Genomic DNA, 24,397 nt, shown 5'->3' with positions numbered 1-24,397 from the left:
TTAGCAATAAGGCTGGAGAGGTGGATAGGAACTAGATCATGCTAACCATTTTGTTATTTTAGAGATTTATATTTCGTCCAAAAACTATTTAGAAATATTGAAGTGCTTTAATCATTCACATGATCAGAGTTGGATTTTATAAAGCACATTCTGGCTGCAATGAAAAGAAAAAGGAGCTTAAAAATAGGAACATGGAAACTCAGTAGGTTGTTTTGCAAGGACCGAAGTAAACTAATGGTAATCTAGGGTAGTGGTAGCAGGCAGTGGAGAGAAGTGACTGCGCTTATAGCGGTTTCCAGAGGTTTTCCCTGGCTGTGAGGGGGAGGTGGAAGGAGTCAGCATCAATGCCTGACTTCCCGGCTTCATCAGCTGGGAGACAGGCCAGGCCTCTTTAGGGCAGGGAGAAATACTAGACTTAGGGCTGGGGACAGTAGTGCTCAATGGTTAGTGCTTGCCTAAGTTTGTCCATTATTTGTTCTTCTATGTCTATTATTTGTTCTTGCCATGACCAAGGCAACTTAACAAAAGAGTGTATTTGAGCTTATGGTGAGTTTAACATGGCAGAAGGTGTGGCTGTAGTGGTCATTTTTTTAAAAAACTCTATTTGGAGTGCTTAAGCCTCAACCTCCCTTCCATCCGTACATATGAGAGCCAAGGTTAGTGGGGAGAGAGGGCCCCTTTCCTTCTCCTGGGTGTTTAGGGTCAAAGGCTTCTTCACACCAATTCGCCCCAAACTGTTGCTCTCCAGCTGTCTGCTCTAAACCGCCTCACTGTCGGTCTGTGGTCTCTGGTCTCTCTCTCCAGACTGCTCCACGCCACACGGCAACACTGCACACCAGGCCTTCGAGTTCTCTGGCTCTCCTCAGGGTCCTAGACCATGCCCTTCTTTGTGCCATTACCTGTTGGCAAAAGCCACGCCTCACAGGAGACAGTTAACAGGTGTGGACAAACTAGCCCAACTAAAATCCCACACTTGGGATTAAAACATAAACATATTTACGTAACATCACTGAGTTTACAAAGAATCCACAAGTCCCACTGCATGTGGCAGCAGGCAGCAGGCAGCTGGAGCAGAAGCTAAGGACTTGCATTTTGAACTGCAAATACGGAGCAGAGAGAGCAACTTGAAGTGGCAGGATTCTTTAAACTCTCAAAGCCTATCTCCAGCAGCCTACTCCTCCAGCAAGGATATACTCTGTAAGCCTTCCACAGTGCCACCAGCTGGGAACCAGGCGTTCAAATACATGAGCCTAAGGGGGCATGCCATTTGTATACTGGGTTCAACTTTCCAATTCTACCACCACAAAAAACAAGATATCCACATAAAAATGTCCTAGAGGCAGTTAGCTACAGCTGAAAATCAGAAGAGAAAGGAAGCTAAAATAGAGAGGCATTCATAGAAAAATGATATTTTAAGCCATGGAAGTCAGAGATCTTTTTCTGAAAACATACCACTTTAGAGTGAAAAGAGAAGGGTAAGTTAAACAAAACATTTCTGAAAAATGTCTATATTTAATTAGGGCCTGAGAAGACTATTTGAATTGAGAATTAATCCAAGATACTCCTAATTCATTGATCTCTGGACTTTATCAGCAGTAATTTTGTTATTTGGTTTATTTGTGAAAGTGATAGTTGAACTTGGAATGACATTCTTTTTTATTAACAGTTACAGATGAACAAATCTCATTTTCAAAATGTGGACCTTAAAGAGATTGGTTCTACTCCAAGGCCTTCCCATTCCAGTATAGCAAGGTACAAATGCAATGTTAACACCTCAGGTAAAGTTTTCATTTAAATGTTGCTCCTCCAGAAAGCCACTTTTTCAGGGGGAGTAAGTCACTGACTACTCCCGAAAATCACTGTAACCACTTAGTTTCATAACATAGCAACACTGTCACAGGGTTTCAGTATACCATATGTTAACATTCTTTGATCTCCTCTTTCCTAGGAAACTACCCATCCATTATGTTATCCCCTGGTTCTCCTCTTAAGAGACAGGAGGTCCTGTGCTTTACAAGGAAAGCCATGGTGTGTGCAAATCTAATCTTTCCCTGCAGGTGCTCACTCCATACTGATAGCACCTTGAGAAACACTTTATGATTTGAAATTTTTCTTATGCAATAAAGCTTTTGACTTTCATAATCATCTTGCTCATGAAATAATTTTATCTTATGCTATTTTATATTATTTATTTACTGGTTGGTGTTTTGAGATAGTATCTTGGTATGTAGCCCAGGCTGGCCTTGAATTCATTATACACTCTAGACTGTCTCACACTCATAATCTATTGTAGTAATTTCTCAGTGCTGAGATTGTAATGTACACCTCAATACATGATGCTTACTTAATTTTATTAATATAAAACTAGACCCTGTATTCCCAGTTAATAAGCAGAAGACCTCAGATGATAACTCATTGTTCTTTTCTTATATCATGATGCAAAGAGACTATTGCATACATAATTTCCTATTCAGTTTACTATATCTTTCCTGAATCTTTAAGCTTATTTTTTATTCTTTGACAGTTTAATGCTTACATATAATAAACTTCAGATACTTACTCCCTACTCCCCTCTTTGATCCATGTTCCTTCCCCCACTGAAACTTTTCTTCCCAGGGTCCTCCTGCTCGGTCTTTCTGTGAGAACCACTCTGTTAGTGAGGACTCTGCAATAGCATGGTGGGATGTTGTTTACTGGCACATAGGCAGGTCCTCAGGGCTCTCACTGAAGACACTGCTAGTCCTTCCCCCAGCCAGCATCACCCCTTAGTGCCTCTCAGGGAGGAGTCGGATAGGAGAATTCTATCCGTCAGGGTGACAGCTGTTTATTTACCAACCGTTACAGAACAAAAGCTGTCCAGTAAGAAGGCTAGACCCCAGCACTACTGCTAGAGATCTCAACTTCTGTTATCTAACTGACCTTAGATTTTACAGACTGTCATGATGGCAGGTGTCTACTGAGGAATGTAAATGACTGAATGCTGGTCTCTTCCGTCAAACATTAGTTTTCACCCTTTGTTGCCCACATTCATTACAGTTATCACAGAACTGTCAAGCTAATAAGCCATGTTTTTTTTTTTAATTTATGTGAATAAGTAGTTTCCAAGGCCAAGTTTATTATACTTCCTTTTTATCATTTTATCTTCATAAAGATCAGAACATTTAAGCATCCAAGGATTGCCAATATTGGGACAGTGGGATCAGCATGGAATCTGTGGAAAAGTTCAGCAGGCACCATCTGAACATCGTGACAAAGGTAAATTGCTATTGCTTTTGACTTGCGAGGGAGTTTGATATTATTAAGGTGACCAATTCATTTAGTTGAAAACCCGTCATCTGCAAAGATTAGGAATATTAACTGGCAACAGTTTTATCCTGGATTATAGAACCAGTTTCAGATTCTTAGGCTTTTTTCAAATTGTCTTGCTCTGTGCCAAAGATATTTTTGAGTGTCTTCCCTACAAAATGTTAGCTATTTTACTTAAAGAATTGTCTATACATGTGACAAAGAACTGGAAAAATTATAAATTCTTGTGTGAACAAAGTATTAAATGTAAATAATTTTATGGGTTTAAAATTAGTGCAGTTTCGTAAAATACTTGTTTGACCTTGGGTAACTATTTAACTTTGTTGGGTCTGAGTCTGGTCTTTAAAATGAAAGAAGTGGGGGCCAGTGAGATGTCTTAGTGGGGCAAAGGTGCTTGTGGCCAAGCCTGATGCCCAGGGTACAGAACCCACTTGGTGGAAGGGAGATCTCACTCCTACATGTGTCCTCTGACCTCCGCATACACACCATGGCACATGACACACATGTGCACACACACACACACACACCAAGTAAGAAATGTTAGGCGTATTAAAATGAGGTATCAAAATAATTGGCCATTAGTATCTCTTCCATTCTTAAGTCGTTGGTTCTTAAAATTTCTAGATACAATGAGAATATAACTAGTTTGAGAGGCACAGAAATTTTGTAGTCTGGATTTGCTTTTATCTGTGCCTGTTATTAAAAATGCAGGACTACATATGGATTCTTCAGCACTGTTTCTTTGGATCCAGCTGTTATTAGTGCCATTTCCCTGGTCCATGCTACTCACAGCAAGATGTATTGAAACGAAAAATAGCCCTGTCTGTGCGTTGTTTGTTCAGGTGGCTGCATATAAATGTAAATGAGATGGCGAGCTTTGGCGCCTCCTGAAATCTGCACGTTTGGCATGGGCTTCACTGTGTTACTCTTGTTCCCTTTGGTCACAGCGTAAGGTCCTAGGTAGTTGCATATGCATTTCAGTGGAACAGTGCTTGTCTAGCAACATCCTAGATCTGATCCCAACATGCCACAGTGAGTAAATAAATAGATAAATTACTAGATTATCTTGGACAAGAGTGTCTGCCACCTTTCATGACGTCCATGAGGCCCAATGTGAGATCAGGGAAGTTTTCTAATCTTACTTGGACAATCAGATAATTCATCCAACTAATCATTACAAAACAGGAAGCTTAAAATTTCCACTTTTTAAATTTTATCTTTTAATCCACAGGCCTCTGTCTTGTTTCTTCCTTCTACTGCTACCCTATACTCTACTCTTCCTATACACAACTTACACTTCCTTCTGATTGCTCTCCTATATGTTTATAGTTAGTTTCCACATTTTACTTCTTTTCTGCTCATTATCTAAACTCCAGTGGATAGTGTGACATTAAGCCTCAGCTAGATGCTTAACCCCAAAGATGCCTGTGTTACTGCTTCACTGAACGCAGCTTGTCTTCCTCCTGTCTCTCCTTCCCTCCCCCCCACCCCTTCTTTCTTGTTAAGAAAGTAGCCGTCTTCGTGACAGTGTAGCTGACAGGATCTAGACAGAGTCTGGCTAGGTCTGCTGTTCACTGTAACCCTCGAGGTTTGCTTACCTACTTTGTCTCAGTCCTCTTCCCTGATTATTTCAGCCATTTGAGGATTAAATGAGATAATGCTTCTAAAGCTTATAAAGTAATATCTGGTGTTATTAATGGTGGTAATTAAGTATGTTTATTTTAAATTTCACACAAGAATCCTTATTGTCAAAACATATGTTAAGTGTTAGGAATGTTTTAAGAAAAACATGACAATTTTATTATCTGTATTCCAGTTTCACAAAGAGAAAAAGAAAAAGTATTAGAAATTATATGAGAAAGAATTTTGAATCATAAGATTTAATTTGGAAGGGACCTTTGTGCAGTTTCTCATTTTACAGTAAAGGAAGCCAAGATTCCAAGAGATTAAATGACTCGCCCAAAATCACATACCTAATTAATGGCAGGGCCAGAAATAGACTCCATATCTGCTGATTCCCAGTCCAATGCCATTTCTAGAAAATGAAATTGACTTTCAGTTATTTCATTTCAGTATAAAATTGAGTGTTGAATGCATAGTATATGAACACACTCTGATTCCTCCCATCTCACCCTACCTCCCCAACTGGTGGATTTCTCTGACTTTACATCTATCATTAAACCTCCATTAGTCTCAAAAGAAGTATTTTGTCTTTTATTGAAGGCCTAATTTGAATTCTATTTAATCTTGCTTTATCTGGGAATTTAAAAGGCCAGTTATTCCTCTTCTCTATCCAGTACTTTCATTGTTTACTTTTTTGTTTTTGGTTTGTTTTTTGAGACAAGGTCTCTCCATATAATCTACCTGTGTCTGGCGTGTAATGCACTGTGTTGTTCCATCCTGCCTTCCAACTTGTTATCCTTCTGCTTCTGCCTCCCAAGGATGCTCCCCACACTCAATTCCCTGGCTGCTTTCTGGTGTACTTTTCTAGCGTAGATACTCTTAAGCATTGTCTCCTTCAGCTGCATCATTTCCATCTAGCCAATCATGACCTTTGTGATAATAAATGATTTGAAATTTCTACACAAAGCAACTTACACACACAAGGTAACCGGTTATCTCCATACAAACTGGATGTCCAAGTAGATCAAGGCACTCAGACGATCTTGTCGTATCTCTGGTGTTCGTTCACGCAGTGGTTTAGCTGTGTGTCTTGTTAATTGCTTCACTTTTAAATATACTTTTTCACCTGACAAGTCTTCTCAAATTTTCATCTTTCCAGTTTAACCGCAGTAGAAAAAGATAGTTTCACTTGTAGTTGTACAGACCTGAATTTATTCTAACTGGTCTATCGTGAATAGTGTATTCATCTTGGATACATCTCTATAGCTGGGAAGTGGGCATCTATTCCTGTGGCCCCAGGGACAGCAGGGAAGCATAAGCAGTGGGTCACCTAGAATGACAGGCATGTTTCCCCAAGGAGAGAAAGGACACTTCTGCTGAGAGAGTCCAGATTGTCACAATGGTGATGAGCAGAGTCAGAGTCCTGTGCTCTACACCTGCGTCCCGCTTTCTTCAACCTCGGTCACTCTTCACGCATTAAAATCCAGGTTCTTCATGTTACTTTGAAACTGCTCTCCATGGGCCCTTCAGTGACTTAAGTGCTCAATCCCATGACTTCCCTTCCTCCTTCCCTCCCTCTCTCCCCCCCTTTCCTCCCACCTCCCTTCCCATTCCCTCCCATCTTCCCTTCCCATTCCTTCCCTCCCCCTTCCCTCTCTTCTTTCCTTCCTCCCTCCCTCCATCTCTTCCTTTGGAGTACTCCTCCTTTGGTTCTAGTAAAGTCCTCACGTCAGTTACTTCTCAGACTCCTGTTTGGCTATTCTTCTTGCTGAAGTTTCACATGGCTCCACCCATCCTTCGTCTTCCTCTCCCTGTTCCTCCTGCTCTTCCTCCTCTGCTTCCTGTTCCCGTCTCCCCCTTCCTCTCTTCATCCTTTTTGCCGAAGAGCTTGTACACAGAACCTCCTAAGCCACTTCTTAACTAACCCTGACTCTTGATGAGTTTTAGGTCTGTCTTTTTCTAAGTCCAAATGTACTCCTCTAGCCACCTTCCTGGATACAGCTGCCTCAAAGTTAACAGTGCCCACACCTAACCTCTGGTCTTCTTTGTGCTGCATTCCATTCCTTCTGTCTTTCCTCAGATCAGTGTGTGGCTCTTGTGAGCTGCTAAAGGCAGAGAAAGGATGACTCTGAGTCTCACTCTACATGTAACTCAGCAGTAGACCTGAAATGCTGTGTCACACAGCACTCCCACATTTGTTCTTTGCTCTCCTGTTTCTACTGATACTAAGGCCTAAACACTATTTCAGGAACTTCCTGACACCTTCCCCTGCTTCAGTCTCAGCACTCTCCAATCCATAAATATTCCAAGTGGCCAAACAGCCTCTGCTCATGCAGCCTGGGCATCAGCAGTGCTTGTCCTCTGCTGATGAGAAGAACAATCTTAAGGTGACAAAGCACTTTGTGTGGTGTGACACATGCCTGTAAGGTTCAGTGGTCCTTCTTTCTCTTGCTCTGTGCTCCAGAGATCCTGAGGACTCCTAGCTCCTGTCTACTCTGGCCTCTCATGCTGCTCCTTATCTGTCTGTCTGTCTGTTCTTCAGAGAATATCTTGCTGCTCCACAGCTACAAGTCCAGCCAGCAGAGAGGGTGATCTCTATTGTTTACACTTTTTTTAATCTTAAAGGAACCTTTTCTACCCTAATTGTACTTTTCACTGTATTTCATTGTATCTCCCACAATTTCTTCTGTTTTTAGTGTATGACGTGCTGTGTATATCAACACACAGAAGTGTAAATGTGAACTGTAGCTGGAGGCACAAGTGACTGTGTAGGGAAGGGAGAGGGTCGCTCATTCAAGTGAAAGGACTAAGTGCTACACTCCTCCAGACTCACAAGCTCTGTTAAAGTGCTGATAAATTTTATAATGAACAGTTTATGATAATTTAAAATAAATTCCAGTCAAATAAACTATGTTAAAGACAACAAAGATAGCGCTGAAAAAGTGAACTTCCTAACGTATTGTATGCTACTGTTGGAGGAAACGTGTTTAGCTCCTATACTCAGCAGCACAGGAGAATATTGTACAGCTAAAATCTGTTAAAATTATGGGGCTGGCAAGACGGCTTAGTGGGTAAAGGAACTTGTGGTGGCAAGGCTAGAGACCTGAGTTCAATCCATAGGATATATGAAAAAGTCAAAGAAAATGACTCCACAAAGGCGTGTTCTGCCCTCCACCAATGCACACGGGTATATGCACCCTCGTGCACATATCACACACACACTCAATGATAAGATGACAAAAACTAATCTACTAAACATTAAATTTAGTGAACCTATCAGTACATGTAATCCAGTACATAGAACTGTGTGAACAAGATGCCCATCAGTGCTCAGCATGCACTGTTGAGAATTGCTGCTCAGCAGATGATGGATGTCAGTTCAGAGCAATGCTGACCTCAACAACCTATATGCTTGTACACACATAACAGGTTTTCCTGGACGGCACCACTATCCAGGATCAAATGAGAGGACCCCTCAAACAGTGATGCTCAGAAGACACGCCGACACACCTGGAAACCACAGTGTTGCTGGTACCCGCAAGTCTTCAGAAGTTCTGAATGTGAGCTTTGAGCTGGGAGATGAAGTTTGGGATGACATTGATGAGGAGAGCTTAATAGAAGTTCTGAGCTCTTCAGCTGATGTTGAGAAGACAACTGGACCAGGTAAAACTGGATGTTTGCATAAAGCAATGTCATTAGAAAATCTTTGAATATTTTCCTGTTTGTATTTGTTTAAGTAAGACTGTAATTTTTCACAAAACTAAAAAAAAGAAGTGTCTCTTCCACAAACAGTGTTTTCCCCCTGAAGGCCAAAGCCAAGATTGTTTCCTAGTGATGCTATGAGAAATGAGGTGAGGTCTTCATAACCCATTCCCCTCTCCTTTTAAAAAGAAATTGTAATTATTGTACCTTGCCTGTATGCTGTGTAGTACATTCTTGCAGTGCCCACAGAGGCCAGTAGAGGGCATCTGATTCTCTGAGCTGGAGCTATGGAGGGAATGAGCTGCCATGTGCATTCTTGGAATGAAACCAGGGTCCTCTGGAGGAGCAGACAGTGCACCTAACCACTGAACCATCTCTCCAGCCCCCACCCCATTTCTTGTTAAAGGTCCTGTTTAAATCCAGACTATTTATTAAATTGTTCCTCATAAACAGACTATCCTGATCTCCATTCTGAGTTCACTTGGGACGAAAGTATTAAGTTTTTAAGAGTATGCGTGCATGTGCTTACAAGGACAGACAAAACCTCGACTTCTAGTGGAAAGGCTCACTTCTCAGGTATAAACAAACAAGAAGGAAGCGATAGTGCTTTCTGTATGGAAGGTGTGTGTAAGGCAGACAAAACCCAAAATCATGAGACTTAGATATTTGAGTTATATTTGCTCTGATTTAGCAGAACAGGTAACTGACTCTCTTGGTAGTTACTCCCAAAAATGGTGATACTCTCCCCATGAGGACAGACAGAAGAAACCAGCCCTCAGCCTGCAGAGCTGTCTTCCTCCCTCAGTTTCCCTCCACATGTTCTCCCCAGGACTATCTAAAACACATCAGAAAGCAGCAACTACAGCAGCCAGTTAGAAGTTAAAGTGCCATTGTCCTGGGATCATAAAGAGTTCATTCCCACTTTTTTCAGGACGATCAGGACTTTATCAGTTACACAGAATAGGACTGGAAATCTATTAGAGGCACATTTTTATATCTCCAGACAACTACTAATCCCTACCTCAAGATTGTTGATGTGTCCTGAAAGCTAGGAGTGTGTATGCTGACCTCTGAGGTGACTTAATCTTGTGACGGGAAAGCTACTTTTGGCGAATACATTTTCCCCATGTGTAGAGTATTTTAAACCATTGACCATTGAAAATACTGAATAAATTTCAATTTGGTCACATACCTAAATTTAAAAAAATCAGTAGTGGTGACTTGAGACCTTTAAACATAGTGCCTAATAAATTATGTGATTTATAGAATTTTTTTCTTGGCTTCTTCTCTTATATTCTCTATGTAAATCAGCTTCGACTATTGAGAATTATCTATTGGTTAGTTCTTTGTCAGCTTTGCACAAGCTAGAGTCACCCAGGAAGAGGGAGCCTCAGTTGAGAAAAAGCCTCCATCAGCTTGGTCCTCAGCTGGTCTGTGGGTGCATTTTCTTAGTGACTGATTTGGGAGGGCCCAGCCCCTATGGGCAGTGCCATCCCTGAAGGTGATCTGGAGAAGGCAGATAGAAGAAAGCAAACTGAGTGAGCCATAGGGAGCAGCCAAGGAAGCAGTGTTGCCCCATGGCCTGTGCTTCAGCTTGCACCTCCAGCTTCCTGCCTGATATCCTTCTTGATGATAAGCCAAAAGACGAAATAAACCCTTTCCTCTTCAACCTACTTTTGGTTAAGGTGTTTTATCACAGCAATCAAAAGCAAATTAGAACATCGGTCCTTCCTTTTCTTTTTTAAATTTATATTTTTTGTTATGGCTTTACCAGCTGGCCGATGAACACATCCACAGGTTTTCTGAGAACTGGGGAAGCTGACTGAAGGCCTAGTTCCTCCCCAGAAAGCACTCGGCCCTCCCCTTCCTTCCTCACTAGTCCTGCCTAGAGAGACACCTTGTAAAACTTGTGCAGCACTTGTGTTATCTGCCAGCTGGTATTTCACTTCAGAATGTTCTCTTCTCATAGGATTTGGAGACACTTGTGGTGCAAGTCTCAAGAGAAGCAAGATAGCCTTCCAAGAGTCAAGCAAATACCAAGGAGACCCCTCAAACAGGCAAGCTCCAGAACCCAGTCTGCAGTTCTTAGAACTTTGTGTCCTCTTGGAACAGAACTGCACATGGGCTCGGGTCATTTGATGTCAGAGAACTGTTAACGTGTTAGACCACCGTAAACGCGGGGACACTAGAAGCTTCTTTCGTAAAGTGCTGCTGTCAGACCACCTGCACCAGCAGTGCTTATTAAGGGACTGAGCTCTTGTCCCCACATTAGATCTACTAAATCATGGTCTCTGGGGTGGAATCCAGGAATTTCATATTTTCCAAACAAGTAGGAAAGAGCTGAATAGGCATTCTAGGTCTAAATTTATTTTTTAACAAAAGGATATAAGGCTTTAAAAGATAGGCCATGTACAGGATCACTGAGGTATGTTTTGGGTTGCCATAGAAGTAAGGATGAAATTGCTGAATCTGAGTGTAAGGACGTAATGCTTTAATAAGTGCTACTTCTAGTAGGGCAAGATTCACAAACTCAAGCACCTTCAGAATTTAGGGAGCCAAGGCTGAGTGTGGACTGTATCAATAAGGGATAGACTGCCACTCAGCTCTAGTTGGTTATTGCTGCCTGTGAAATACAAGTTTAGTGTTGGCAGATCTGTGATTTTTTTTCTAGGAAAGTTAGGGTTTTAAATTTTGACATTTAGTTAAAAGAAATTAATATGCTTGGCATCCCCTCCAAGTCCATCAAAGTACAGCAACAGTCATCTCTGTAGCCCAGAGTTAGCGTAGGGTTTTCCGGTGGTTCAGCTCCATGAAGACCATACAGACATTCAATTTAATCCGAAAAAACTATTTCTGAAGTAATAGAGAATGAGCAAATCTCAGAGGGTAGGATCATGAGAAGTATTGTGACCAATAAGAAAAACAGAATATGGTAAGAGCTGCCCTGGGCAGAGGTGATGGGGAAAAGGTTAGAGTTGCATTTTTCACGTCTCAGAGATGTGCCTGAGATGGCTGAGTAAGTAAAGGCACTTGCCACCAAGCCGGATTACCTGAGTTTGCTCTTCAGAATCCATGTACTGGAAGGAGAGAGACACCTTCCACAGTTTGTGCTATGACCTCCACACTCACGCGGGCACACACACAAATGTTTAAAATCTCAGAGATAGTCCATTCAATCTAATAATTAATGAAGTATGATAGTGGAGGAGGGGAGAGAATGCATAGCAGCTAGATACATGGAGAATTTTTAACTAAGATTGTAATCAAGGCACTGTGATTTTTCAGTTCTTCGTATATTTACCCTTCCCTCATGTTAACTGGCACATACTGCCACAGAGGACAAATGTAGTGTGTCGGAGGCCAGTGTCCCTCTGCCCTGCACCACTGTTTTGCGACATAGGGAAACATTGTCTGAGAAGACAGGAAACACAAAATTGGAAAAGAAAAAAAGCATCTTAGAAATGTTTAATTTGCATCAGTTTCAACAAAGCGCAAAGTGCATTTGGAAATACTAGACTTGATTAGAAATCAAGACAGGGGAAGAATTTTGGCCAGAAGACAAGAAATGCTGACAGCCCCTCTATTGGGTATTCAGCCTTATAAGTCATCACTGCCTGATCATGAGCAGCAGGACCGCAGAGCCCCGGAGCCCAGGGAGTGCAGGTGCAGGCAGACTTTGTGCACTTGGGCTGTGTTTTCCTGCCCCTGGGGCCTGAGACCACTGTTCTCAGCAGCAGCAGCAAGTCTCCCCCTCAGGTTTGCTAGGAGAGCTCCACTGCCCAGGAGCTCATCCACCCTATCGTTCTCTGTTCTCTGGGTTTTCTTCTCCTAGGCCATCTAACAGCCTTTTTAACATGTCCTTTTATCCCTTTTCGTTTATTAAGTCTGAGTCACAGAGAATAAACAGATATAAGCAGCAGCAGAAAACAAAGCTGTGCCTAGAAAAAAAGAGAAAACTATTTTTTTTACATCATGCATTTTAAAAACTACAAATAATTTGGAACCGTTTAGGAGATAAATGTTTTAGATGCATGCTCACAGGAAGCCCATGAGAAACACTGTCAGAGGTTGTGAGGTGGGAGAGGCCCATGGGAACTGACTGCTGCCCAAGGGTGCTGGCTTTCTGATGCTCCTTTCCCTGTCTGTCTTCTTCTGTGATCGAGTAGTCACTAACCAAATCAAACAATCTGGTCAGTGTACGTGACATATCCTCCTCCGTCCACTGTTCCCTCCTCTTCACACTGCTTTCAATCTTAGCCTTTACTAACACCTTAACTCAGAAAGCACTGGTGACCGTCTTTAAAAACAGCTATTTCCCAGGACGCTCTTCACGGGCTTCAGAACCTGTAACTGTGTATAAGTATATAAACACATATAATGTGTGTGTGGGCTCACTCCTCAGGCACAGCTCTGTGCTTTCCATTATTTACTTGTGTCTGTGTCTGGGGAAGTATGTGTGCACAACCGAGGAAGGAGTGTGTTAAAAGCACACACAGGCCAGAAGTTGGGTGCCCTCCTTCCCTGCTCTCTGTTTCTTTGAGTGGAGTGTCTCCCTGAGCTTGGCCTCGTGTGTTCTTGGCCACTGAAGGCCACAGCACATGTGCCCCTCCACTCAGTGGGGAGAGGGGGACCCAGCGTGTCATGCATGTGCTGGGCTCTTAACTCCTGGCCTTGGGCTATGCACCAGTCACTTGTTTTAATTATTTACACCACATCACGGCTTCCCCTCTCTCCTCCACTAACTCCTCCTGCCCCCCTCATCCTCCTTTCTCTTCAGAAAAGGGGAGGCCTCCCACAGAGTGTAGGGTGAGGGTCATCTACCCCTACTGTCAGCAACAGAGGCAGAGACAGCTTCTCCTGCTGTTCAGAGTGATGCCAAGCTGCAGAACTGGTGCACCCAGGCACAGGGCCTAGGCTGTCCTATACGTGCTCAGTTTGGCAGTTCAGTATGTGGGCCTCTATGCTCTTTTAATTCTTCCTCGCCTCTTCCACAGGGTTCCCCAAGCTCTGCCTACTGTTGTGCTGTGGGACTCTGCATCTGTTTGTCAGCTGCTGGGTGAGGCCTCTCAGAGGACAGTTGCATTAGGCACCAGCAGGTCTTCATGAAAGCAGAGCTATGGTGGGAAGACAAGCGTAGGGTACGGGCACAGCAGTCACTCTGACCTTCCTACAGTCTGCTTTGGTTTTGTTGTTGGTTGGCTGCTTTTGGATGGTTATTGTTGTCTGAGATCTCACCAACTGGACTACACTGGCTGGGTCAGGATCCACCTGTCTCCATTTCCCCAGCACCAGGGTCACATGCTTGCACCATGATACTTGGTGTCATGGTACCTGGGTTCTACACTCAAGCCAGGTCCAGGTGCTCACCAGGCAGGCATTTGATCAACTAAGCTGTTCTCCCTGCATGGTTTTTATTTTCATATATGGCCTGTTTCTGTGTTAGAGAATATCTCGCTGATGCTTGTTTACCATTTTATATCTAGTGCCTCGCATAATACATGGGGTATAATAGTAAATAATGTATTCTAAAGTGTGAGTTTAACAAAAAGTTATGAAGTCTTGTACGTAGTTACGTGAAGGAAAGTGGTAACGAAGTGAATCCAGAATACAAGAAGGAGGATAAAGGTGAGGCAATGAGAGTTTAGAAAAGATTTACAGGTTTCTACATTATAGAAAATCAAGTATAACCCTGAATCTTAAAGAAAATTGAGTGATTATTTCTTAAATAAGACTCTGGAATATGTAGGTTGGGTTTGTTCTTAAGGAGAGAAAACAGACAGGTATGGTCCCAGCACTTGGGAGGCAGAGGTAGGCAGATCTCTGTGAGCTGAGGCCAGCCTGGTCTACAGAGTCATCTTCAAGACAGCCAGAGCTACATGGGGTGACCCTGTTTCACAAAAAGAAGAAAATACACGAAGTTCTCAATGAGGACAGGAAACAATATCAACTTTTTGTAATAAATATAAAAGTTCTTCACAGAGTAACTATTAATGTAGAACACTTTGCTTTCTTGTCATATTTCATAACTGATTTGATTTTTAGTTTTGTTTCATCACGTGAGAAGCCGAATGTTTACGTATCAGATCGTGCCATGTCCAAGTGTGGGCCATCCCCTGTGGCAGAGTCACCACAACAAGCTGGAAGTGCGAGTCTTGTAAGCCATGTGGATTTGTTTCTATTTTCAATTTTGCTTGAATCTATAACTCAGTGATTGCTATTTTCTACATTAATCATAGGTCAGTTTGCACGAGCGAAGACAGCCAACGCTGTCACCCGTGATTGAGAGGGTGTGCTTTACCGGCTCTAAGAAAACACCATGGTCTTCCAAGTGTCAGGATATGTTTATTTGAAACAGTGGCTCTAAAAAGGAAACGTAAGAACTCTTCAAATACACTTCAAGGCTCTACTAGCAAAAAGTTTACAAAGAAATTCAGTGTTGTTTTTTGGTTCATTTTAAAGATTTATTTTTAACTGTGTGTCTGTGTGTCTCTGTTATCCGTGTGTGTATCTGTGTGTGTCTGTTGTGTGTGTGTATCTTTCTGTGTGTGCCTATGTATCTGTGTGTCTGTGTGTTTCTCTGGGTGTCTGTGTATGTCTACTGTCTGTGTATCTCTGTATCTGTGTGTGTCTATATCTGTGTGTCTGTTGTTTATGTGTGTAGGTGTTTGCATGTAAGTGAAGGAATCAGGTCCTTCTGCAGCTGAGGTTACAAGCAGTTGTGAGCTGTCTGCTGTGGGTGCTGACACTGGACTCAGGGCCTCTGGATGAACAATGCATGCTCTTAATCACTGAGCTACTTCTCCAGACCCTCCTTAGTTCATTTTAAACATCAGACATGAAACTTTTTATTTATTGAAAGCATGGAAATTTAGCTCTCCTTAGAACTAAGGATCCTTAAAGCCACTAGATTGACTAGTTTTAAACTTATGTTTAATGCTGTTAACTAGGAGGCACTGAGTTGAAGGCGCCATTAACGACTTGAACGTTATGTTTTACTGACAGTGTAAACTGTAGTGTCTGTGGGGAAGCACAAGTGAGATCAGCTGCTCACAGAAGTTCAGGCTGCCATTTGCCCATCAGCAACGTCACAGCTCAGCAGGGCCAGTGTCACAGTTGCAGTGAATCTAACTAGCGCTCACTGCTGGACACTTCTAAGAGGGACCTCTCAGCAGTGTCTCTATCCGTAGAGGCAAGCTTGGAACCTGCTCATGCTTCATTAAACAGCATTACATGCCAACACATTTAAAGAAATAAATATGTTCCTCACCCTTTACGGTCAATTGTGTTTTACCCACAGACGAGGTTATCATATGAGGTGTGCTTACTCTATTGACCTCACAGCAAACCTGAAGTTTAACTGTACTGTAATGTCACATTATTTACTCTGGATTTAAAAAAAAAAAAAAAAAAGCTCATTTACAAAAAATAATTTTTATATTTGCTTTTTCCCTCTAGAAAGTATCATCCTGATTATGCAGCTGAAGAAATGAAGGCCGTTCTGGAAACATTTATTGGCATTTTCTAATAGATATATATATTTATATTATTAAAGCAAAGTATAAACATGCTAGTGACTAATTATGATTTATTTTTTAAAGATAACTGATAATTGTTCAGAATTTTTCCCTTAGATGTGATTCATTTCTCAACTTCTAAAAAATTTGTGTACGGATATATTTTTAATTGTAACTTTTAGAATGGTTGTTTCAATAAACTGTTAAATTATTATAAATAATTTGCTATTAAACCAGTTTTAATAAAAACTAATATTTCATTTTCATTTCTTTATCTTTTTTTTTTTCTTCCGAGTTAGGGTTTCTCTGTAGCCTTGGCTGTCCTGCACTCACTTTGTAGACCAGGCTGGCCTCCATCTCACAGAGATCAGCCTGCCTCTGCCCCGGGTGCTGGGAGCACGGGTGTGTGCCACCACACTCAGCCATTTTATATTTTCTTAAGTTATCTGAGAGAGCAAAATAACGCTATCAATGAGCCTGCCTATTGCACAGCATATTCATTAGCATGGTTCTTGTGTCCTGTTCTGGTGTTGGCTCCTCTGGGCTTTTGAGAGTCTGGTGGCCTTTTAATCAGTTTTCTCACTTTGCGCAGTGGTAAATAAAATATTGATGGTACAGATTGTTGTACTTACTTGTTGAAGGTTTTTCTTATGTGTATAGGTGTAGTCCTCCATGCGTTGATTTGTACGTGTGAGCGCAGGAGCTCACAGAAGCCATGACGTGCTTGCACCATGACACTTGGTGGTCTGTACCTCGGTTCTACACAGATTCCCCAGAGCTGGAGTTACGGCTGCTTGTGAGCTGTTGTGTGGGTGCTGGGAAGCACTCTCAGCCATGAAGCCATCTCTCCGGCTGTGCTCACCTCACTTTTCAGTGCGCGAGGCGGAAACCATGAGCCTGCCTTTACTGTAGCCAAGGCACATTCTGTCTTTATGCAGGGTTATTACGAGGTTAGGCTCACTCCTAATTTACCTTATACAGTAGGCAAAGTGGAAACCACGAGAAATTTAGAACATTTTTAGATGTTTTTGTCTCTAAGCATAAAAATGTAGAGGCAGAGAAAAAGAGAAACTTACAGGAGAAATAATGTCGTTACTAATGAACATTATTAAGAATGTGTGCTAAACCTCTACCAAAAGCATAGAACAAAGCTAAAAAGTGTGTCTCCTATTAAGGACAACCCTACCTGTCTTTTACAATTGGCATCTCTGTGCCAGAGTCCATCATAACACAACCTATAAACGTTCTTCAGATTCATTATAATGAAAAGCTGCGGCACTAAAATCTGTGTTTCTTTGACTTTGACACTAAAGTAACCGTTGACTTGAGTGTGCTCTGATACGGGAAAACCACTATGTGTGGGCCTGCGGAGGACGAGGCTGCTTCTGTTCTCACAGAGTTCACAAGCTGGCAGACAGAAGTGTAGGAAGGTGCAGGCATGCCTCAGCCCTCCAGCGCACAGCGGGCCTTGCAGTGCAGCAAGCTGTATTAAGTGTTTGGTTTCTTGGTGAGTGTAAAGCTTATGCTTATGCTATACTGTAGCCTCTGGTATAGGTAAGAGCGTCAATAGCGTTAAAAAGCAACGGTCCTGTCTTCATTTAAAGCAGTCCGTTCTAAGAAATGCTATCGTATGCGCTGCTGGAATGCATCAACACACTGCTCCGTTGGGTGGGAGACCTTCAGCTTGCAAGGAAGCAGTGCAGCCTGCGCCTGGGAAGGAAGGGAGGTGGGGGCGGTGGGAGAGCGGGCGGGCGTGCAGAGCACAAGGCCGTGTACTCACTCACCTGGTGGGCTCGATTGTAGAGGACTGCCCTGTGCCACACTCACCGAGGTCTGGAGTCTCCCTAAGTGGTTTACATTTCCAATACACTCCCCAAGACTGCTGGGGTGCAGGAACCACACTGTAACCGAGGTCTTCAAAACCGAGGACGCTAAGCTCCCTCGCCTAAGTCCCACACAGCCTCACACCCGCCCTCCCCCGGCCCTCCTCCGGGAAAACGGCCCCTTTTTCCTTCCCAGAGGGCCTTCTCCTGCCAGCAAGTCCCGCCCAGATGATTGGCCAGTCAGCTCTTTATTGACAGCTGCTACATCCACTCACGATCCTCCTCCACTGCCTTCAGAAAAGTTCATACTTGACCTTAAAAAAGCAAGACTGTGTTGAGGGAAAATGTTAAGAAACGGACATTCTAGACAGGGGGAACGGCCCAAGTAGAGATCCGAGGAGGAAAATACGGAGCACAAAAGAATCCTAGAAATGAATTCTGATAAAATAGCGGGAACAGAGAGGAAAAAGAAAAAGAACAAAGTCTGATTTATGAAAAGGTATGTATGTGGGCCTGTTGGTGCACATCTTTAATCCCAGGACTCAGGAGGCAGAGGCAGGTGAGTTTGAAGCCAACCTGGGCTACAGAGTGAGCTCCAGGACAGCCAGGGCTGCGTGTTGAGATTCAAAACACTGTGACAGGAAGGAGCTGCGGAGCGCTGGCCAGCCTCGGGCTCAGCTTGTCTTGGGAGCCCTGCGGTTCGGCTGCGAGTTCCTGCAGAATGCGCGCACTCTCCTTCCCTTTGCAGTCCTGCAAGGAGCCCACCGCACCAAAGGAGACCTCCTTGCGGAGCTTCTGGTCTGAGCCACGCCTCCCCACATGGCCGGGTGTGGCTGTGAAGAGCGCCATCCCACCTGCGCCGGAACAGACTTAGACCAGCAGTTACACTCTTCACTGGACCCTGCGTGAAGTTCTTGGCTTTCATCAGCTGGTAGGGACACCAGTGCTTAAGTTCTTGTCGTTGTTCTACACATGGCCAACCTCATCCCTGGAATTCAGGTGGCCATTTTTTTTTTCCCCAGAGGAGTTAAGAGTCGTCAGGATTTCCAGCGTCGGTATTTCAACATTTAAACATGTCTGGATTGTGTCTTGGTGGACATAATTGTCACAGGCTGGGAGCCTTGGCTTGGCTGAGCTTGTTTCCAGCATCTAGCGGCATGGGGACCCGAACCGGCATTTCCAACATAATGGTTCTTGTATATTAGTATTGGTGCGTTATTGTGTGGAGAATCCGCAGCAGCTGTGCGGGGCCCGGGCCCAGCGGAGGTCGCCAGGCGGTGCGACAAGTGCGTTTACCCACTGGGACCAAGGCCCACGCCACGCAGCCCCTCTGCTGTCTACGCAGGAGGGAAGATTGTCTTTCCCGCATGTTCTGCCGTCACATGACTCCAGCAATAGGGCGCTATCCACCCTTTCCTCTCTGTGCAGTCACCTCTTTCAGACCTCTCCTCTGGAGTGGGAACCGGGATCCAGGAAGGGGTGAGGGAGACGGGGTCTGCAGCCCAGCCCACAGCACGGTGCAGATCTGCCTGGACTGCCAAGCAGCGAGCCTTCTCGCTCGGCCTCTGGGCCAGCATGCAGCGCCTGAGCTCTGGGTATGCGGAGGGGCAGGCTGCCAGCACCCCGGGAACTCCGTGGGGGCGGGGAGGGGCAGCTGCTCCGGCCCGTCTGAGGCTCTATTGCATGGCTGGCATGCCCTGGCTGTGCCAACCGGTGTGCCCGCCGACCCAGGCGCTCCGCCATAGAGCGGTGTGGAAGCCTCCCTCACCGTCCGCTCGGCCCACTGGGGTTGCAGCCCCCACTGTCGAGGGGGACGATATTGTCTTTGAAGAAAAGTCGGAAGATTAAACTCCCGTCTTTACTGTCTGGCAGCTCTGTTGTAAAAGTATGGCCGAATAAAGTTACTCCTGAACTTCTCCTTTATCCTTAAATTAAACTTTAAAAAGAAAAGGATTAGCAGTTGTTATTAGATTCTTACCTTTAAATTATGAACTTCCAATATATAAACCTGGAGGTTTTCCCTGTGGTTTTATTACCTCCTCTGTCTGTTCATTTTCCTGTCCTGTCTATCAACCGTTTCCTAGCCTTTGGGAATTTTCCTTATTTTTTGTTTGCATTATAATGTCACATTTCTTATTTTAAATGATATTCATTTCATGTTTCATATGTAGCAAGAACACACTATAATAAGTTCATTTTACTACTTTTCACTTTCAAAATAACTTCATCTTTTGAAAATGTTGCCTCCTAGGATCCATCAAGGACTTCAGAGTGCACGCGGGAGAATGCTTTCTACGTTTCATTTTGCACACTTACGATGACAGGTTTGGTTTTGTTGTTTGTCACTAACGAAGCCGCTCAGGAGAGGATGAATTTGTTTTGGCTCAGTGTCAGGGGCATTTGTCCACAGTCCTGGCTCCGTTGCCGCTGGGCACATGTGTGGTGTTCTGAAGCAGCTTACCTCGAGTCAGAGAGACAGAGTGGAAGACCTGGGACAACACACACTAACCAGAAGGTTTGCACACATCTTAGAGCACTGTCCTTGTTTGGGAGTGTGTGCTACGGGTTTTAGGTAGGAATGGAGATAACACAAAATAAAAGGATTTCGGGTAATACAGAAATGTACAGAGGAGTCAAAAATCACTGCTGGGGGCTGGAGAGATGGCTCAGTGGTTAAGAGCACTGGCTGTTCTTCCAGAGATCCTGAGTTCAATTCCCAGCAACCACATGGTGGCTCACAACCACCTATAAAGGGCTCTGGCTCCCTCTTCTGGTGTGCAGGTGTACATGCAAACAGAGCACTCCTACATTTAAAAAAAAAAAATCATTGTCGATCCCAGGTGTTGGTGATGGTCATAGCCCATCAAGATGCACATGAAGAAGCAACGCAACACATGAAGTGCTGTCAGCATCTAGCCCTGATTTAACAATACAGTAGGGATGTATGCATAGCCATAAGCATGTCACGAGTACCTTCCCAGGTGTGCATAATTTCTTCAATGACCGTCCTAGTGACATGCATTTCATTATCTCCAGATTTTTCCTGTGTTGCTATGGACATTGTTATAGACACAACTTTTTTTTCTGCTGGAAATGCACATCACTTTTTTGCTTTTGGTAGGTGGTCTGACGAAGACCACAGGCTCACATATTTGAATGCTTAGTCACCAAGGAGTGGAGCTTTTCCCAAGGATTAGAAGGATTAGGAGCTCCGGCCTTGTGGGAGGGGGTGTGTCAGTCAGGGTAGGCTTTGAGGCTGCAAAAATCCATGCCAGGCTTGGGAGAGCAAGCGCTCTCACGCTCCCACCCTCTCTCTTCCCCTCTCTGCTTTACAGATCAGAATGTAGCTTGCAGGTACTTTCCCAGCACCATACCTGCTACCCTGCTCCCTGCTCCTGCGATTCCTGCCAGGATGATAATGGACAAACAGCTGTCTGTGGAGCCTATCGGCACACCAAAATGCATGCTGGCCCCCAGGCGGCCTCAGTTTCACAAGTACCTAGCTCTTCCTGGCTCCTTCCCTCAAGGGCTTCACAACTCATTCTCCTCCTCACCCTGCTCTCCAGCTGTGTGCCTTCTCTCAATGGCTTTTCTTGTCTTCCTCTATCCCCCTCCTCCCTCTCCATGGCCCTCCCTCTCTTTCCCTCTGGGCTGTTCCTGCTTCTCTCGTGGCCAGGCCCAGTCAGTCTGCTACCCTCTCCCTCTGCTCTGGACATCTTGCAGATGCTTTTGGCCATTCTCTCACACATCTTCAATAACAATCTGCCCCTTCATCATGCCATGGAGCAGTCATGTCTTCAGTTTATACACTAGCTCGTGCCAAGAAGCTCAGCACTCAGGGAACTGAGGCAGGACACTCACAAGCTCAAAGACGGCTACACAGAGACCAGCTTTGGCTATCGAGTCACACCCTATCATTGCCTTCCCCCCGAAAAAACAACAATCAAAACCCAGACTATTTCCATATTCTTAGCCATCCAAATGTCCCTGTCAGCAATCAAGTGCACTTAATCATAACCCTTTCTGTTCTTTGTTATGTGAAATAAAAGACTGGGAAGCACACCAATGTCTATGCACACAGGACGTTTGAGCATTGCTTATGTCCAGTCTAAACCCCCGGGACTGAGAAAGGCAGAGGGAGGCCTCAAGCAGTGCGTCCTGTAGTTCCCTTTAGTTACACATCCAGGAGCCTGCACTGTTCCCATCACTCATCACAGGCCTAACAGCCGAAAGCCTCGGACTGCTAACAGAGCAGATGCTTGTATCTCCCACCTCATCCTAAAATGCCTCCTAATTTTTCTTAAACAGCTAACTGCAGTTTCAAACATCCTGGCCAAGCCGAACTGGTTCCCATGGACGAGCTGGGGCAGCCGGGTGGATCAGATGACCTGGAACACGTCACTTCCTCTAATTCGGGTCAATGAGGATGAAAATTTCAAGCGGTTGCAGCTCCAGCGGCTAGAGTGGATATTTCAACAGATAACTCAACGAGCTGCTCAAGAAACAGAATGATGAGCGTAAACGGCTAACACTTAGCAAACGCTCACTGTGTGCTGACTGCCATTGAGAGGAAGGAGAGAAGCAGACAGCAATTTCAAAAGTCCAGGCTGGTGGGTGTCGTCTGCAGTGTAGGAACCACTGTTGGCAGGTATTGGCCTGCTGTTTAAAAACTTTTTACGTTTCTTTTATCTTCATCTCCCTACTCCTCCCCAATCCCTTCCAACACCCCAACTTCAGGTAGGAGAGAGAAAGGAGAGTGGGAGAGGGGGTGCAGTTCTCTTAGCTGCTTCCTGCTGGTCAGGGTTGTCGGGTTCCTTGGAGCCAGTCCAGTCCTCACCTTAGGAGCTCTCCATCTTCTTGTCTCACAGCAACTAGAAGCAGCAAGAGGGAAGCAGCAGCAGCCTTGTTCTTTCTCTACACTCTCTGGGCATTTAATCTCTCTCCAGAGTCCTCAGATTCAAACTATCTGCAGCTGACAAAGAGCTCCTCTCAGAGCCCACATGAGGCAAATAGTCTGCTGCTGTGACCATCTGAATCAGCCCCACATCCCACACCTGGGACCAAAACAGAACTGTGTTTACATCCACAACAGACAAGAGAAGGATGTCCCTGACGCGGCTGACCTGAGCATTCAGGGTCACCGGCAGCCCCTCTGAATATGAAGCTCCCATATGGCTCTCTACCGGCCTGGCTTATAATCAGGTAATCCCGGCAAGGTCCTCAGGTAGAGCCTCGTCCACCTGGGAAATATCACCCGGAAGCACACAGTATGCGCCCGTAATGCTGCTGCGTGGCCTGCGTGGTCCTCTTCTCGCCTCAAGGAGCGTGTATGTGTGTGGAAAACACAGCACTTAGAGCCATCAGAATGGCAGTCGTTGCATGAAGGCTGCTTGACCTAATTTAATGCAGCCAGAGGCTCAAAACAGCCTGAATAATCCAAGGAGGAGGAAAGAAGGAAGAAGGAAAAAGGAGAAACTCCAAGAGGAATTTGTCTAAGGGAACACCCTTAGCTTCCGTGAGTCTGGCTCATGTCATACACAGATATTTTATTGCTGATGATCCAGGGCTGGAGCCCTGAGATGGAATAAGGAGAGAGAGACTGAGGATGCTGAGGAACAGTCTGTTCTGCCCCGGGGAGGTTACCACAAAAACCCCCTCATAACAACACCAAGTGTTGCACCCTCGTGTGGGGCCTGGGACAGCCGCTGTTGCTTCAGCTCCCAGGCAGTATGTTAGGTGTGGAAGCTGGAGGTGTCTGAGACAGCTGTGATGGACACAAGGGAACTTTGAATCCTAAGGAGAGGCCCAAAGGTCAGACGTGGAAGCTGGCAGGCTCAGGGCTGCATGGCAGAAGCCGTCTAGCCACTGCTCACGCCATCACCACTCTGCGCTGAGGCTGGGTAAGTGGACCATCCAGGAGCGTGAGCTGGTGTGGGTGGAGCACCAGCCCCAGGGAGGACCACAGGAAGATGGAGCCGTGGCTATCTTGGCCGCCATCCCCATGCACAAGCTGCCATCCATGCACGACGAGGCTGAGAGAACCCTTCTTCTTTCATCAAGTGTCTCGAGTAGGGGTGAGGTGATATTGGTGTGTAGACCGCAGGAAAGGAACACTGTGCTGACAGTGAACAACTTGTCTCCACCCACAGACGAGCCTTGGCCTCAGCGTCCTCGTGTGTTCCCAGGGCATCACATGAGGACTCTGACCCTGAGACTCTGAGCTTCCAAACTCTCAGGCCACAGTGATGGTAACCCCGAAACCCAGAGCTTGAAAAGCACAAGCCTGACACCTTAATGCGTTAGGTCAGCAGGAGCTCGTGAGGCTCAGGTCACTAACACCTGAAGGGGTCCCGTGTGGCTGGCTTCCGAGGCATCTGCGTTCATGAGCCCATACCCACCACGAATAGACACACATATACAAACAATGTG

At 44.7% G+C, this 24,397-nt stretch overlaps 1 protein-coding gene across 1 annotated transcript in view; it reads left to right on the top strand.

Annotated features, from left to right (window-relative positions):
- Window positions 1-16,408, top strand: part of Hfm1 (helicase for meiosis 1) — an 84,818-nt gene extending 68,410 nt beyond the window's left edge. The window contains exons 33-39 of the mRNA XM_055611700.1: window positions 1,667-1,752; window positions 3,152-3,255; window positions 8,479-8,592; window positions 10,601-10,688; window positions 14,674-14,785; window positions 14,868-15,004; window positions 16,087-16,408. Coding sequence (XP_055467675.1) covers window positions 1,667-1,752; window positions 3,152-3,255; window positions 8,479-8,592; window positions 10,601-10,688; window positions 14,674-14,785; window positions 14,868-14,981 — 618 coding nt within the window. The 3' untranslated portion in view covers window positions 14,982-15,004; window positions 16,087-16,408. The remainder of the gene's footprint in view (window positions 1-1,666; window positions 1,753-3,151; window positions 3,256-8,478; window positions 8,593-10,600; window positions 10,689-14,673; window positions 14,786-14,867; window positions 15,005-16,086) is intronic.
- The last annotated feature ends 7,989 nt before the right edge of the window (window positions 16,409-24,397 follow it).

The sequence above is a fragment of the Psammomys obesus genome, unplaced genomic scaffold, assembly GCF_907164565.1.
Source record: "Psammomys obesus unplaced genomic scaffold, mPsaObe1.curated_primary_1811, whole genome shotgun sequence".
Classification (NCBI taxonomy): Eukaryota; Metazoa; Chordata; class Mammalia; order Rodentia; family Muridae; genus Psammomys; species Psammomys obesus.
Note: the sequence above shows the minus strand (reverse complement) of the source record. Positions and strands in the feature narration are given on the sequence as shown.